Source organism: Phascolarctos cinereus, unplaced genomic scaffold, assembly GCF_003287225.1.
Source record: "Phascolarctos cinereus isolate Bilbo 61053 unplaced genomic scaffold, phaCin_HiC Scaffold_5;HRSCAF=322, whole genome shotgun sequence".
NCBI classification, from domain to species: Eukaryota; Metazoa; Chordata; class Mammalia; order Diprotodontia; family Phascolarctidae; genus Phascolarctos; species Phascolarctos cinereus.
The window spans coordinates 446,656,923-446,673,217 of record NW_027555958.1 but is presented as its reverse complement, the minus strand read 5'-3'; the positions used below and the strand labels follow the sequence as shown (position 1 = coordinate 446,673,217).

At 57.1% G+C, this 16,295-nt stretch overlaps 1 protein-coding gene across 4 annotated transcripts in view; it reads right to left on the bottom strand.

Moving 5' to 3' along the window:
* The window catches only part of RNF220 (ring finger protein 220), a 252,301-nt gene that overhangs the window by 3,937 nt on the left and 232,069 nt on the right, over positions 1-16,295 (bottom strand). For all 4 annotated transcript variants that reach the window (XM_020987553.2, XM_020987555.2, XM_020987556.1 and 1 more), the window contains 7 exons: positions 16,079-16,211; positions 8,237-8,333; positions 7,646-7,732; positions 7,451-7,506; positions 6,913-6,994; positions 2,498-2,606; positions 2,273-2,347 (listed from right to left, as the gene is read on the bottom strand). In XM_020987553.2, the coding sequence (XP_020843212.1) occupies positions 2,273-2,347; positions 2,498-2,606; positions 6,913-6,994; positions 7,451-7,506; positions 7,646-7,732; positions 8,237-8,333; positions 16,079-16,211 (639 nt within the window). The remainder of the gene's footprint in view (positions 1-2,272; positions 2,348-2,497; positions 2,607-6,912; positions 6,995-7,450; positions 7,507-7,645; positions 7,733-8,236; positions 8,334-16,078; positions 16,212-16,295) is intronic.

Here is a 16,295-nt window from a genome sequence, read left to right as displayed (position 1 = left end):
TGAGGCAGAGGGGAGAAGGAAGGACACTGCAGGCAGAGAGCACAGCTAGTGCAGAGGCATGGCAACGGGAGGTGATGTGTCTCCTATTGAGAGTGGCTGGCGTTGCCTACAGAGCATGGAGTTCATCCTGTCAGCTCTGCAGGAGCCAAACTTTGGAGGCTTTGAATGCTCACCGGACTCGTCTGTGTTTGATCAGAGAGAGAGTAGAGTACCCCGGTGGCATAAAGGAGGTAGGTAGGTGTTGGGGTGCACTTGGGCAGATGTGAGGAGGAAGGACTGGAGAGGCAGAGATCAGGCAGGAGGCAGCTCCTGCAAGCTCAGTGCTGGGGGAAGGGCCGAGCTGGGGGGGTGGCGGTGCACATGACTGGAGGTAAGAGAAAGGGAGGAGCCGAGGACAGCCTGAGGCTGAAGTCTAGGGGACTGGCGATGGCCTGCCACAGAGACATGCGTGTCTGGGGAGAGATCCCGAATCCTGTGTGGACAGGCTGAGCTAGAGAAAGTGCTCCAACTCTCCAGGTCGGTGATCCTGTGATCACCGCTGCCCTGGGGGCATTCAGGGGTATGGGGCTGGGGCACAGAAGAGAGACTGGGGTGGGGGAGGAGGGGGAAATTCTCCATGCCCACAGAAAGCTCTATCTGCACAGAGAGCTGATAAGATCATCCAGAAGAGAGTGTAGAGAGAGGAGAGAAGAGGGTGTGGGGCCAGAGGCCCAGAGAACCGCTATCCACGGGGAGTGGCCCAAGGATGCAGCAAAGGAGACTGAGGAGCGGCCAGAGAGGTTGGAGGAGAACCGTGAGAGCATCCAGGAGAAGAAGGTGACTGAGAGCGTGAGCCCTCAGAGAGGATGAGGCCTGAGAAGAAGCCAGCAGATCTGGCAAAGAAGAGATCCCTGATCACTCTGCAGCAAGAGTTTCGGGCGAGTGGCCCGAGAGGTCAGGAGGCCATGAGCACAGGCAGCTTTTTCTACAGCTGGGCTGTGGAAAGGAGAGACACCCAATGGAGGGGATGGCAGGATTGAGCAAAGGCTTTTTTTTGGGGGGGGAGGGGCCAATCTGGGCACGTTTGTGGGTGGGTGGGAAGGAGCCAGGAGACAGGGTTGAGCCCAGGAATGTGGGTGGTAGGAAATGAGGTCAAGGTCCCAGCACTGAGCTCACCCCCTTCTAGGAGAGAGGGGAGGGAAAGACGGGCACACGATGGAAGGATGGACGAAGGGCTCCGTGAAGTGTCTGCTGCGGTCTCTGCTGCAGGACAGCAAGGGTGGCCAGATGAAATCTGAGGTGCTTGAGTCAGCTCTGGGAGCCACCGGGCTTGACGTGCTTTGTTTTTACATTATAAATGTTTACAGATTACTCTCACTTTGTGAGAGATCTCTCTCTCTTTTTTTTTTGTGGCTAGGCAATGGGGTTAAGTGACTTGCCCAGGGTCACACAGCTGGTAAGTGTTACGTGTCTGAGGCTAGATTTGAACTCAGGTCCTCCTGAATCCAGGGCCGGTGTGCCACCTAGTTGCCCCTGGGAGCCACTGGGCTTAAGAAAGACAATGACAGATCGGAGAGGGTCCAGAGGAAGACGACAGGGGTTGGGGAAAGGCCTGGCGTCCAGGTCAGCTGAGGAAAGGCTGAAGAACCTGAGGACGAGAAGACTGGGGAGTCAGGAGAGAGCTCCTGGCTCTGCCCTCTGGGGCCCTTTAAGAACTTAGTCACAGTGAGAGCTATGAGTGAGAGGCCTCCCTGGGCAGGGGGTAGGCTCCCCCTCCTCTCACACAGAGTTTCTGAGATACTATAGCAGCGTTTTTTCTAACTTAAGAGTCTTGGGGGCCTCACTGATCTTTTACAGATGGGAACACTGAGGGTCCGAGAGGCTAAGTCGGTGGAAATGCTGGCTTTGTGAACCTGGAAGCCTGCAGAGAAAGCCCGGGTTGGACGCCAGGCCTTTAGGAGAGGCAGCAAAGCACAGACTTGGTCCCTGATTCTGTCAGTGTCTGTAGGCACATCCCTCCCCTTCCCTCTCGAGCCTCATCTTATCTATCAGATGTGGGGATTAGAGAAGACAGTCTTTATAGGGCTCCTTCCAGCTGTGCTCCAGGATGGGATGGAGGGCAGCCCACTGCAGCTGCTCAGGCCATGGCTTCCCATCAGCCAGTGGCCCACGGAGCCAGGCTTTGCAGGGCCTGTCAGCAGCACATGGGCTAGCCAGGAGCCCTGGGACTGGGGGTGGGGTGGGGGGGATGGGAGAGCTGGGCGGCTGCTGTTCTCCCCACCTCATTTCTTACCAGGGTCCGGAGCCAGCACTCCTCACAGTGCACGTGCCAACACTGGATTGATGTCAGAGGCATTGTGTAGGAGTCCTGGAGGGTGAGAGAAGAGGGCTAGCGCTCCCATGCCCGGCTCTCCCCACCCGTTCCCTACCCGGGTATAGCACTACCAGATGGAGGCACCCTATCTCTCCTCCTGCCACCCAGCCCTTCTGACTGATCCCGGGCAGGCAGGCCTCTCACCATGCAGATGAGACATTTGTATCGATCCCCACGGGACAGCTGCCGCTCCAGCTCCCGAACACGGGCCTTCAGGGCCTCAAATGTGGTCACAGCTGAGTCCTCCGTGATCCTGTGACAGGGACAGGGTGAAGCACAGGCACAGTCAGGAATCACAGCCAGAACCCCCTTTCCCCACCCACAGAGACCTCCCTCCAGCCCTGGCCCCTGCCCTAGGGCAGGCCCAAACCCAGCGGGGATAGATAGGGGAGGTTCTGGAGCCTGGGCTGCATTTCCCCACCTCCTCGGCATTGTGGGGACTGCTGGCGGCCGAGCCCCCTCTTGGGTTAAGGGGACTAGGCAGAGCTACTGCGCCAGCCAAAGAGCGGACGGATGGGTGGCAGGCTGGGAAGTGCCTGCCCTCCCTGGTGGGCAGTAAACAGCTGCACTATTGATTTAGTTAGTATGACTGTGTTAGCAGAGGCAGAGGGGCAGTCAAGCTCTCATTTATTCCCAGGTTTGGGGCTCCCTGCCCCTCCTGGGCTGCCCACAGGCCAAATCCATGTCCTTCCCAAATCACAGCCACTCTGAAGATCATCCAGTCCTTGCAATCAGTCTCCAGGGAGGGGGAAAGCAAGACCCCTGACCTCCAAACACTTGCCTGGCTCAGCCAGAAACTCACTCTGGTCCCCAAAAGCCCTTGTGTTTATGGGGTCTCAGAAATGTCACCCCCCCATCCTTTTCCTTACACGGATTGACACATGACCTAGGCTTGTGTGCTGGAGTCAGCCCCACTTGGGTCCCCACTCCACAGGGAGGCCCTGGAAGCCTGCCCTCTGATGACAGCCTCTAAACACCAGACCAGGCTCTTCCATTTCCTCCAACACCCAGATCCCATCAGAAAGAAGAATCCTCTGGCCAAAGGGAGAAATGGATGGCTAAATTCAGGCAAAAGGGCTTGTGGCTCTTCCAAGCTAGAGAAGATGTGGCCAGCAGCCAGGAAACCAGGCGCCCCAATAGACCTGTCTGATCTTGTCACCCCTGAGCACCTCCTCTCTGCTAAAGGGTACATGTTCATGGCACACATGGAAGGGCCCCTTCGGGTTACAAAAGCTCCTGTGCAGCAGGGCCGAGCCTTGGTGGACAGCTCTGGGCTCACAGGCCTAGCCCAGGAAGGTGGCCTCCTCTGCAGCCCCAGCTGGGGTCACCCCTCTGCTGCTGGGTGCCAATTACTGTGAAATTAAACTGCTCAGTGCTCCCATGTAAATAACAGGGCCTGACATGGGATTTGTAATTTAAAATGTTAATGACGCTATTTATCCCCAGATTTTGCCCAGGGAGAGAGAGGCAGTGCCATAAATCCTTTGGCCTGTCCTCGGGAGGTGGCAGGTCCTCCCAACCGCGTTTCCCCCTTCACATCTCCCCAGCCCCACCTCCAGGTCCAAGGCAAGGCCTGCTAAGCCTGAATTCTCACCCCTTGGGTAGGAGAATGACAGGAGAATGACTCCTGTGAAGTCCCAGGGCCCCGGAGGAAGGCCCAGCTCCAGGAGAAGGGGAACGGCCCGAGGACTTGATGACGGGAGAACAAGACAGTCCTTTGCTAGGCAGACAGAACTTGAGCCCTGGAGCCTTTGGGTGGGGGAGTCAGGAGTCTGGGGGGCTCTCAGTCAGCTCCCTCTGCCCTCTCTAGGCCCACTTCTCCTCACTACCTCCCAGAGAGAGCAAGATGAAGTGATTTCTTGTATTTTCTGGGCTCTTTCTGGGCACTATTAAGCAGGTGCCTTGCAGGCAAGGGTCCATGGTATTTGTCCCCTCCAAAGAGCTCAGGTAGGGACTTCTGGGGTCACTATTTACCCTTCCCAGATGTCTTCCTGACTCAACTGGCAAGGCTGAATTTCAGCCTGGGCTGGCTTGTTTCCCCCACAATCGAGAGCTAATGGCCCCCCCAAGAGAACAGGTGTCCACAGAGCCCAGCCTGTCAGGTAGAGCTAGGGGCTGCTCCTAGTCTGGGAGAAGGAGCACATGATGGCCTATATCCCATCCTCCAGAGTCCCCAGGCAGTAACAGTGGGGAGGGGGGCTTGCCCCACCTGCCCCCAATCCTTCATCTGGCCCTGGGCCACCACTCTCCCCAAACAAAGGTTCTGTTATTACCACAACCTTTTGCTACACCTTAGCCCCCTCTACTGCTGGGCCAGTGTAACTGCCAGACGGGGCAGATGGCATTGGGCTGCCAGGCCTGGGCACCCTCAGCTTGGCGATGACAGTACTGCATCTGCCTCAGCTGCTGGAGTTCCTCTTTGTGGTTCTGTTAAACCACACCTGTCCCATTTAAGAGACTAGCAAAATTGAGCCCTGAACTGAGGGCAGTCAAGGGTCAGGAGATGTGGAGGCTGCTCTATGACTAGCACCCTCCCCACCCCCCTTGGTCCCCCAGACACCACCTGGCTTACTCTCTAACAGAAGAAGCGGACCGGCCCTGCCCACCCCTCTCCCCCCAGCCTGCTGGAGCTGGGTGTCTGTCTATATGCTTGGTTCTTCCCCTCCCTCCCCCCTCTCCCCTGGGCTGGCTCAGAGCACGGAGCTGGGAGCTGGTTTCTACGGGAACCATGTGAGCAGGATCCCAAAAGGAGGCCCTGGTAGCAGGGCTGGGATGGAGCTGTGCCCACACCTGGCCCCTGGGATGCCCTCTCTGCTGAAACACCAGCTGTGCTCAGTGCCCCTGACCCCCAGGGATGTGGTGGGACCAGCGCTTTGTAAAACTGCCATTTCGGAAGAGAGGAAAAAGCCAAACCCGCAGCAGCATCTCCTGCTCTCAAACCTTCTTAACCCAATGAGCGTTTCGCCCGCTGAAGCATGCCCGGCATGAAGTGTTCTCCAAAGGAGATAATTGCAAGCGGATTGAATGCTTGGCAGCCGACTCAAATCCCAGGTTTCACACACTTGCCTTGCCCACTGGGGGCCCCCGCTGCCTATTATGCACGAGGCAAGGACCGTGGAAATCAAGACTTGTTTTATAAAACATGCCTCCACCCCCTGCACATGCCCACAGACACTACACGCGTGCACACACACCCACCCACACTGGCCTACATCTTGGCTGCCCCGGTCCTCCCGGCCCTGATAGTCTAGGCCCGGCCGCACAGGACAGCCAGTGGCCCCTGGGCCCACCTCCTTCTCTGATTAATGATATTGTCTCCCTGATTTATGACCAGCTCCTCCAGATTAGAGTTCGCTCCCCTCCCCCGACCCCTCCCCAGCCCCCATTCAGAAGGCACAACCACACTCGGCTGGAAATATTAGAGAATTATTAAATAAACATTCATACGTCATGTCTCTTCCCATCCTGAGCTCATCGGCGGCCTGGTCGGCCGTACGGGCCTGTTTGCCTTGCCGCTGACACGGAGCAGCTGGAGTGATTCATGGAGAGGCTGGCTAAAACGTTTCATGTCATATATCATGCTAGCAGCGCTCTCTGCCCCGACCGAGATAAACTGATCAACCACAACGGGCTGGAATGAATTTATGACAACAGAAAATTGAGGAAAACAAATGGGAGGTGACCCAGTGGGCCAGGAAGCCAGACTTGCACGCTGGCCTGCAATCTACTTTGGTGGCAGGAAGCAAAATTGAACATTGGCCCTCGGAATTAAGATGCTGCCTTTTCCCCCCACATGACCCTAGCTCCCACGTGGGGGCCGAACTTAGGCAGCACCTCTGGGGCAACAAGCGGGCACCCAAGCCACCTGCAGCCTCCCCCCGAGCTGCCCCCGGGAGTCACGCAGACCCTGCTGATGGGGGGTGGGGGTGGGCCGCAGCTGCCCCCAGAACCTCAGGGTGACACCAACTTCCGAAAGCACCGTAGGGCTGGGGCACTGCTTCAGGGCACAGAGCTGTGAGCCAGAGCAGCCCTCCCTAACGCTTCGGTTGTGGAGGGTAGACAACCCTTTCGTCATCCCAGGCAGCTCTCTGAAAATGAGACACAAGCCTCATCTCAGGCCCCCAAACCACCGCCGATGAGAGCACTGGGGGGCACTAACAAGGTGCTCCCCTGACCCACACTGGCCACACCAAGGCCAAAAAATTCTAGCTACGAATGACGAAGCCCAACAGTTCTGCCTCAACTTGCCGTGAGCAACACCCGGGACAAGAAAAATGAAACCAATTTAGCTCCCGATTAAGAAACAGAAACTGGAGATGAATCAGCTGCTGTGGCTGGGCTGGGCTGCCATATATCACAGCTCAGCAGTGGGGCTCGCGGGCAGGCACTCCGAGGCTCTCCAGGCCGGGCCGCTTATCAATTCAGTCTGGGCAGCCACAGACAGCTCGCCTGCCCCTCGCTCAGTCCTGGTCCCTCTCCTTCCTCCCCGCCTGCTGCCACCCGCAGGCTCAGCCCAGAGAAGGGCCTCTCTCCACCCCCAGGCCCCCACAGACACTCACTTTTCAATGTCACTGTTCTTGCATGTCTTCTGCATGGCCACCTCCTGCTTGCTGCTCTCACCGTTACTTGTGGAGGGCATCTCTGCCGGCGAAAAAGAAGAAACTTAGTCCCATCCCCAGCCCCGGACGTTTCCAGGGCAGGCTCCCTCCCAATCTGGGCTGCTCCTGAGAGATCAGAGGGAGGACAGATAGCCCAGTCCCCAGAGCAGGGGCGCTAGCTGCTGGACAGCTCCTGACCAGAGTGGATTCCTCTCCCAATCTGGGTTGCCCCAGGAGGCGTGTCCCTAGCCCAAGTGTTAAGACGAAAAGCCAGGTCCCTAGAGCAGGGGTGCGGCTTGCCTTCTGAGGCCTCTCGTCAGGTACCCCTTTGTACTGCCTCAGCCTGTTCCCAGGGTGAGGGGCCCACACAAGAGGGTAGCAGGTGATGGATGCTCTGGGGGGCCCACGCAGCCAATGTCCTTGTGTCCCTCCCCCTGCCCACAGGACCAGAGCTAGGCTCAGCTGCCAGCTCTGCCCCAACTCCTAGTTCAGGACTCACCATCACTGGCCCACTTAGAGAACTCTGGCGTTATCCGAGTACTGGGTGTGCCACCACTGCAAGGGAAGGGGAGAAGCAGTGAGGCCTTTAGGCGGGGGAGTAGGGAGACAGAGATGGGGGCTGCCTCCACGAGGGGGCAGCAGCTGCCTTGACCAGGCCCCCACCCCCACCCCACCCCCCGGCCTAGGAACTTACTTTAGCACGGCTCCCCGAAGGGCCTCTCTCTCTTTGGCTTCACCTGGCTCCTCACCAGTACACGGGATGACATCGGCCTCAGTGTACCTGGACACGGGTTAAGGTAAATGCTGCCCAGTATTAGTCTCACTGGCCTCTGGGTACCCTCCAGATCAGGGCACAGCTATCGACCACACCAGACCCAGTACCACGTTAGGAGATGAGCAAAGAGGACGTCAAATGATGGGTAGGAAGTGACTGGACAGACTTAACTTGGGGAAGGCATGGGGGGGGGGCGGCCTCTTCAAGCATTGTAAGGTTGCGGCATACAAGGTGGTGTCAGTTGGCTTTGCTCGCCACAACTGGACACCTTCACTCCAGGGACAGCGAGGCTCCCCAAGCCCTTTGAATGAGGGCTCCTTTTGTGCAGGGGTTGTGGCTGCTGAGGCCCTGATTTCACGTCACAAGCTCCCAACTGGGGCCACCAGCTAGGTAAACACCAGGGACTGACCAAGCACAGGGCATCCAGCTGGTGTCTTAGCATGCGGGTGGGGGGTGGGATTGGGGGCAGCCCGCATGCCCCTCCCCTCCCAAATCTGTCCCAGAGGATACTGGGGCTTCCCATACTCCAGGGTGTCATCGCCATCCACATCCAGGTCGGCGTCACTGTCTGGATTCTCTTTGCCGCTGCACATGATGAAGCCAGAGCCTGTGGGGAGGCAGATACCATGGTGTGAGAAAGGCAAGGCACCCTACCTGTGCGTGTGTGCATGGTGCGTGCGTGCATGCCTGTAGCTCTTCTTAGAGAAAATCCAGTGATTTGGAATCACTGCTGAACCTGAGTCTTAAGTGACCCCTGACAGACCCCCATGAGGCCCAACTCTTCTGGCCTGACATTCAAGGCCCCTCTTTACCTGCCCTGATCTGCCACACTTCCCTAAAAAGATGTCACAGTGGGCCTTTGCCCACCCACCAGAGTCCAGCTCTATCCCAACATAATTTCTCCCATTCTGAAGCACTGATAGCACACTGCAGCCTGACATGCAAGGGGCTGATAGCCTCCCTTCCCACCAGCTCTGGCCCTGGCCTTGCTTCCAAACAGGGCCCTGCTTTGTCTCTTGGGTCCTCAGAAGTAAAACTGAGGAAGGATTCTGAGAACCTATGAAGAGCAGAGAAAACAGGATGGATAGCCCAGGGCCCTCCCAGGCCTGCCTGGGGCAGGGGGGGTAGAGAGAGAGAGAGAGGGAGAAAAACCCTCCATTGCAATGTTTCCATATCAGCTCCAAACCCTTCATACTCACCGGCCTACCTACTCCTGACTTTCTGAGGGCCAGAAGTGAAGACCAAATGGGTGCTTCTGGCCTTCCCTCTAACTTCACTGAGTTGTGTGCCACCCTGCCTGGAGGGTAGACCTGAGCAGGCTGTGCCCAAACGGGGATGCCCTGCTCTGCCACAGCTGGGCTCACCATGACCCCGGGGGCCCCGCTTCTTGGTTCTGCTGCCAGGTCCCTGCCAGCAGAATCACCAAGCAGCTGCTCAAATATTTGGTGTCTGAACTGTCTGCCATTAATTATTCATCCCTGCCTCGTTCAGACCAGATTCCTGGACAAGAGCAGTCACACACTGATAGGGAGAATGGCCCCAGAGGGATACATGCTCACACCTGCTCCCTCCCCCTTCCCCGTGCCTGGGCACTGGGCCCCACACTCCTGAAGGCCACCGGCCCATGATGGCCATGCCATGCAGGCACCCAGGGCCTTCTCACTCCACAACGCACCATCAGGAGCGAAGAGGCTTTAGGCCACATCATGTCCCTTGGTGGCAGCAGCACCAAGTTTCCACATACCCTCTGTCCTAGGGAAGCCACAGGGCACTTCTCACCATCCACCCACTCTCAGAGAAATGGGTCTTCGAAGAATCAAGATATATACAATGGGCAGATGTCCGACAAAGTTTTGCTGAATGAATGTTTGGATCATGCAGGTCTCCGGGCTGCTCTAGAGATCTGATTACCTGTCAAAGCCCTTTTGGGAGGGAGGGAAGCAGGTGTCTCCCCCCCCCCACTCTAGAACAAAGCAAATAGGCAGCTGGCAGCCGTCTCCACAGGTCCTATGGCTGGCCAGGTGTTCTGAGAAGCAATTTCGGCCTCACCAGTGAGTGGCACCTCCACAAACCCTCTGACAGTTTGGGAGACAAACTCCCCCATCAATCAGGATATACCTATCAGGACGGCTGCAGCCCCCCCCCCCAACCCCAGCACTGTGTACACACAGCTTTCTGGGGGCTGCTGGCCTGACGCTCGCCAAATCAAGTTATTCCTGCTTCTGCCAGGGGCTGCGGAAGCCGAGGGCCACCTTCAGTGAGTGACGAGTGATGAGGTCAACTTCATATCCTCCTGGTGGCTGTTTGCCTGCCGCTGCCCGCTCAGGCGGGGTTACAGGGGTCTCAGTTTCTTGGAAACGATTTAAAATAAATACCCCAAAGGTGTTTAAGAGCCCCAAATCATTAACAAACTCTGCCTCGCCTTTCAAGCACCCCATGGCCTCTCTTCTCCTGAAGCCTGTAAACAAAGCAGCAGAAACAGCCGGCCTGTGGTCCACCCCCGGTTCTCCTGATGGTACAAGGGCTAATCTGAGGGGGTGCACCTGCTCCCTGCTGCTTCAGCCCTCACCAGGACGACTCAGAGAGGCCACAGTGGTCTCCTCAGTGCTCTGTTAGCCTGGCCTCGGTCCCAGCTTCCCTGGCTCAGACTGCAAGCTGGGAAGCTTTAGAAAGATCGACAGACCTGAGTCAGAGACCTCCTTTCAAACCCCAAACTACCAACGACGTGGGCAACCCTGGCTCAGTCCTTTAGGCCCCTGTGGCCTCAGTCTCCTCCTCTGTAAAATGAGTGGGATACAGCAGAAGCTCTCAGGTCTAGGAGCACTAAACTGCTGAGCTGGGTCTTCCATGGGACAGTCCATGGGCTGGCACTTTAGGTGACAGATGGCACTCCCCCCAGCCCTGCCAGGGGATGGTCCCCTCTATTCCCCCAAACATTTTGACAGAATCCTGCCAAGTCTATACAGCCTGATCCCTGGCCTGTTAAACTTTATTTTCTTAATGAAATGTCACTCGCTGACTTCTCACAGCATCCCAATAAAAAGAAATGGTCATAAAGTCATTTTATGCGGATCCCCAGAAGGCCCCCTGGCCTGGAAAGGCCACGAATCTTCTTTTTACCCTCAGCTGTTGAAACATCCCAAAGTAGCATTTGCAGGCAAGACAGCCCTGCTGTGGACTCTGAGGGGCTGCAAGGAAGCTCTGCCCCCAACCTCTGGCCCACTAAGGAGAGATGGGCCAAGGTAAGCCCCTCCCCCAGGCTCCAGGAAAGGTTTGCTACACTTAGCCCATGGACTACTCCTTGGGGCACTGAAGGGTGTCTTCCCCACCTCTGGTCCTCAGATGCTCCAACAGTCAAAGGAGGCAGGAGCTGCTTGCTGACTTCTGTAAGCAAGGGAAGCTCTCTTTGCTGAGCTTAGCCTGGTCAGGTGCTCTGGGGCTCCTCCTCCCTGACACTGAGAGGTAGGAGAACCCCCAGTTGGAGCAGCCTTAGCTGGGACGCTCAGGAGCCGGGCTCAACCCTGGCCCGTGGCAAGACCTGCAAATGAGCAGTGAGCTAGGAGAGGGTCGGTGGGCGCTGAAATGATGATAAGGTCTATATTTCATAAAGTAATCCCCTCTCCTCCAAACTCATTTTGTTCCTGGGCCAGTAAGAAGAAAGTCAGTGTTAATTTAATCAATTGATCAGCACATTGATTGAGAAACCAGAGATGTGTGTGAGCTGGGCAAGGTAAAGTCCTGGAATCTGAGACCACAAAAAAGCCCCCATTGATTTCCTCACCTGCGGCACCAAACACAAGCAGGGGGAGGGCCAGAAGGAGCGGCCCCCGCCCTCCCCTGGGTGTGTGTGTGTGTGTGTGTGTGTGTGTGTGTGTGTGTGTGCGCGCGCGCGCGCTGCTGGAGGACAGGATGGGATGGCAGGGGATGAGGTGGGCTGGGGTGTCTGTTGCAGATGAGTTTCCAGCTGAAATTAGTTACCGATGCCGCTGTGGTGGCTTGTGTAAACGCCATCGATTGGGGCCTGACAGTCCTCGGAGCCGGCCTGGGCGATGCCGGGACAATCAATCGGCCGGCAGTGTCTGTCACCTGCCACTTGGCTGAGCAGTTGACAATGCAATTATCCAGTGTGGAGGCAGGGAGTTGGCGTGTGTCAAACGCAGTTAGCCACTTTCCGGGCACCACTCGATAATGCGTTTCACTGCCTCACTTGCTGGCGCACGTCAGAAGAGACACGGCAGGCGGCGACGTCCAAGCCCACCGATCCCCCAGCCCCTGCTTCCTTCACTGTCCCTGACTCGACAACTGTGTCACTCCAGCAGTGTGAACCCACACTCCACACTGGGGCCAGAAGGCGGGAGGGCTGGCAACGGCCGTGTCCTACTGGAAGAACACACCTCCTCCTCCCAATCCCCAAGCCACTCCTTAGCACTGACAACAAAGGCAGATGCTAGCTGCTTCCGACACCTGCCACCTCCTGTGCCAGACAGCAGGGGAGGCCACCGTGGCCTCTGCCACATGGGCTGGAGGGTGGGGAGCCAGGCTGCCCCTGCTGCCCCAGAGAAGGCAGGTGCCATGCCATCAGGACCCCTCCCCCCGGGCTCAGGCCTCAGGCTTGATAGACCATCTGTCTCCACCAGCCTTTCCCTGGATGAGCCCAGAGTAGCCTTGACTTCCTGTTGTCCTCGAACGAAAGGTGAATGAGGCCTTCGGGCAGGAGCCAGGGACACACACCCCTCCCCTGAGAAGCCAGGCCCTCCGAGGGGCCATTTCCAGGGTGCAGTGAGAAGATGGTTGAAAGCTGCCCAAGCTGGCTCTATTTCCAGACAGACTCCTTCTTTCCTTTTCTGCCCAGCATGGTGACAGGGCTAAGTATAGGCTTCACAATTCATTGGCTGAGAGGACTCGGGATCCTCGGCAGGTCCCTTCCATTTCCTGGCCTGTCTCTTGGGAGATTTCTCCATCTCACTGCTCTGGTACCAGGCGTGAAGGCCAACTCTGTATTGAAATGGGGTCGGCCCATCTCCTCTCTCTTTGGTGTGACCTTAACTGTCAGGGAGCATGGTGGACAGGCAGGCTGCAGTCGCATGAGCCCAGGTCCCTGACCCCACCTCCCAACAAGAGACAAGACCCTTCTGGATTTCACCCTCTCTGCCTCAGCCTCAGAAACAGGGCCAGGCAGCTAAGGGGACACTCCCAGAAAGGAGGTTCTGATGGGTCCTGCTACACCCCCATGGAGTCTAGCCCCCTCACTGTATAGAGGAGGAAACTGAGGCACAGAGTGCGGAAGGAACTCGCCCAAGGTCACCCAGGGAGTCTGTGGCTGAGCCTCAGGCCTTGATGCATTTTACTGCACCGTACAAAATTGCCCTTGGTTTCAGTGACAGCACCTACAAAACCTCCCCCTCACTAGCCCTCCCAGCCCCTATGATGGCAGGGATGTGGTAGGAGGGAACACCTGCTGGCCCCAAGGCCAGACACCAGCTTTTCCTGTGATTACCACTCTCCTGGGCTGGCACCCCACGATTCCAACACATGCCCTCCTCATCAGGTGGGGCCCAAGGAGAGCTTTCTCTATTCGCTTGGAGTCTCTGTGGCTCCTCAGACCAGGCCCTGTGTGGCTCACGGCTCCGTCAGGCTGCACTGGCGACTGCTGCCTCTCCCAGGCCTCCCTCTGCCCTGAAGACTTGCTGCTCCCATGGCAGCAGATGGCTTTCAACACAACTGACGGGCTCAAAAAGAGGAGCTCCCAGAGGGGAGGGGTGGGGGGAAGAGAGGATGAGCACGGAGCAAGAACTGATCCCTGATTCTCCCATGCTGTCCTCTGTCCCTGTCTGCGGCTCTCTCTCTCAAGTCTGCTGGACAGCGTCCTCAAGCTGGCGTTATCACTCCCTCTAACCGGTCTTGGCAGGCAATCTAATTCCTCCTGAAAAGGTCACCGCCATTTTAACTGCCTTTCAATCACATTACGCACGCGGCCGCCAGCCCGGGCTCCCAACCCAAGGCTCGAGGCTCGGCTCATGGAGGGGTGATCGATGCCCTGACATGAGCGTGGCCCTCCACCCCCTAGGACCACGCCCGGGGCCCCCTGGAGCACCCGTCTCTGCAGCGGCCGGCCCTTGGAGGCAACCCTTTCATGGGCCATGGCCGCTCAGGCTCTGGTGGGGCCTCAGAAGCCTCCCCCGTGGCCTGGTGCTATCAGGCTGGCCTCAGAGAGCCCTCTGGGCTCCCCCCTCGCCTGCTTCCTCACCACTGGTTTTGTGTCCTGCTATTGATCCTTGTGTAAAACAGTGTTTCAAGTAGGCTTGCCTTCTGACTGCACTAAGCTGGTTAAGAGATGACAGCAGCTTCTATCGGGGGAAGCGGGCGCGCTTCTCTGTAGATAAAGGAGCCCCCGCCTTTCAAGTCTCACACACAGCCAGGCGCGTTTGCTGAATCTTTCAAAGAACAGCCCCTCTTTAGCCCCCCCCCCAGGAATTCTTTAAAGGGAGAACCTTAAGGAGTAAACATCTGGGGCCAGAAATGCGCAGCTAGTTTGTATTTTTAAAACCACCTCAAAGCGTGCCATGTAGGAGGTGTCCTGGCATGGCGAGGTGTCCACAGCACTCCAAGGGAGAGGATGATGCCAGAATTCCAACTCCCCAGGGCAAGAGCAGCCGCTTGTCCCTTGTAGATGGGAGGCTATATCCTGCGACTCCTCCTTCCCCCCCCCCCGCCTGTGCCAACATGCCTGCGAGAAGATCTACGGAACCCCAAGAGCTGCTCTGCGTAGTGGGGGCTGGGCTCTGGAAAAGCCTCCAAGAATACCCAGGCCAAGATCTGAGATCTACTGAGGGGAAACAGACTGTCCAAGGTCACACAGCATTTAAGGTATAGGGTTGGGGCCTGGCCTTTCCACAGTATCATCCCTTCTCCAGTGGGGTGACAAGAGAGAATGTACTAGCCTTGGAGTCAGGAAGTCTTGGGTTTAAATCTCTCCTCAGACAATTTCTAGCTGTGTGAACCCAGGCAAGTCACTAAGCATCTCTGTGCCTCAGTTTCTCCATCATCAAACAAAGCTTTGATGACCTCTTAAGGCCTTTATGATCCTACGATCCCACTGTACCAGCTTCTCGGCTTAGTGCCTCAGTCTGCCATCTGCAGCATGGGTAGTAACCTCAACAAGAGACTAAGACAAGACCCTTGACCAGACCTGACCCATTTCTCAGCCAGGGGGAGAAAGAATGCCTGGTCCAGCACCTTCCTGGCCTCCCCACTGCTAGGGTTAGAGGGCAACACAGATGAGGCAGTGGTCTCTGACAGAGTTGGAGGGAGCTGGGAAGCAGATGGCCTCCCTCACTGACCAGATGCACTCAGAATTCTCATCTAGCTTCTGGAAATCCCAATTCTGCTTTGTGCCAGACCCTTCCTCCACAGGGATGAGGATCCATGGGGGCCCACCCCCCTTGGGAGACAGCTCGCCTCTCCTAACACAACCTGCTTACCCTGGGGCTGGACCTTCCCTGGCATGCCACTCCCCTGGGGTACACCAAGCCCCGCCCATTCCACAGAGCACTATTCCCCCATGGCTTTCCATAACAGGTGGGAAGTAGGTGGACAAAGGCGGGAGGGGAATGAGCCTCCCCCTCGGGCCTCGAGGAGGCAGCAGTCCCAACGTGGCTGACAACAGATCCTAGTCTCCAAGGACTGGTTCTGCCCCCGGAGATGGCCGAGAAGGCTCAGCCTTGGTCTCCAAGTCAGTGCTGCTTCAATTATGGGGACCCTGTCCCCTAAATCAAGAAATCACCACAGACAGGCCCAAGATCTCTGCCAGGGTCATAATGATATCAACTGCTCCCCTTGGGGTCTCATCCTAGGGTCTTCTGCACCCTGAGATGACCTGGGGGCTATAAGGGGAGAGGAAGCTGTGTGGCTTAGCTCCTTCCTAGGTCAGGCTGAGGGCGCGCAGGGAGAGGGGCTAGGCTTGGAGCTAAAATTACATTCACCAATAAAGCTCACGGGAGGTCAAATTTTGCCATAACTCACTCCTTCCTCTATAACTGATTTCCCTGACAGTGAGAACAAGGAGAAGGAGGGAAACATAAAATGTGTTTGTCTCGGAGCCCTGAGGGCCTGAAGCGCTGGAGGTGTGCAGTGGGTTGCCAGATTCTCATTTATCAACCTTAAAAGGGATGGAGTGATAAATGCATAACCGTCCCTTTAATATTTGATGTGGGCGCTAAGCCGCCTGAGCTGTCACCTTCGATGCATCACCGGGGCTGATCAACCCGCTTCCTGTCGTCACTCCTCCCCCACTGCCGGCCAAGACTGTTAATATGCTCAAAGTGCACCTCCAGCCCCCTCAGAGGCCCTTACCTCGGAAGCCGCCCTCCAGGAGGGTGGTAGCTCGTATCCTCTTCTGCCCACACCACTCATACTCTTCGAAGCGGGTGCTGTTCTCAGTCTCGATGTCCACAGAGTCGTCCTCGGCCACGCAGGAGCCTTCCCTCTGGGGAGGCAGAGCAGGCAGCTGGGGCCCATGGAGCTCCTGGCTTCCCCAGGAAGGCTGCCCAGCAGGGCCAGCTCTCCCTTC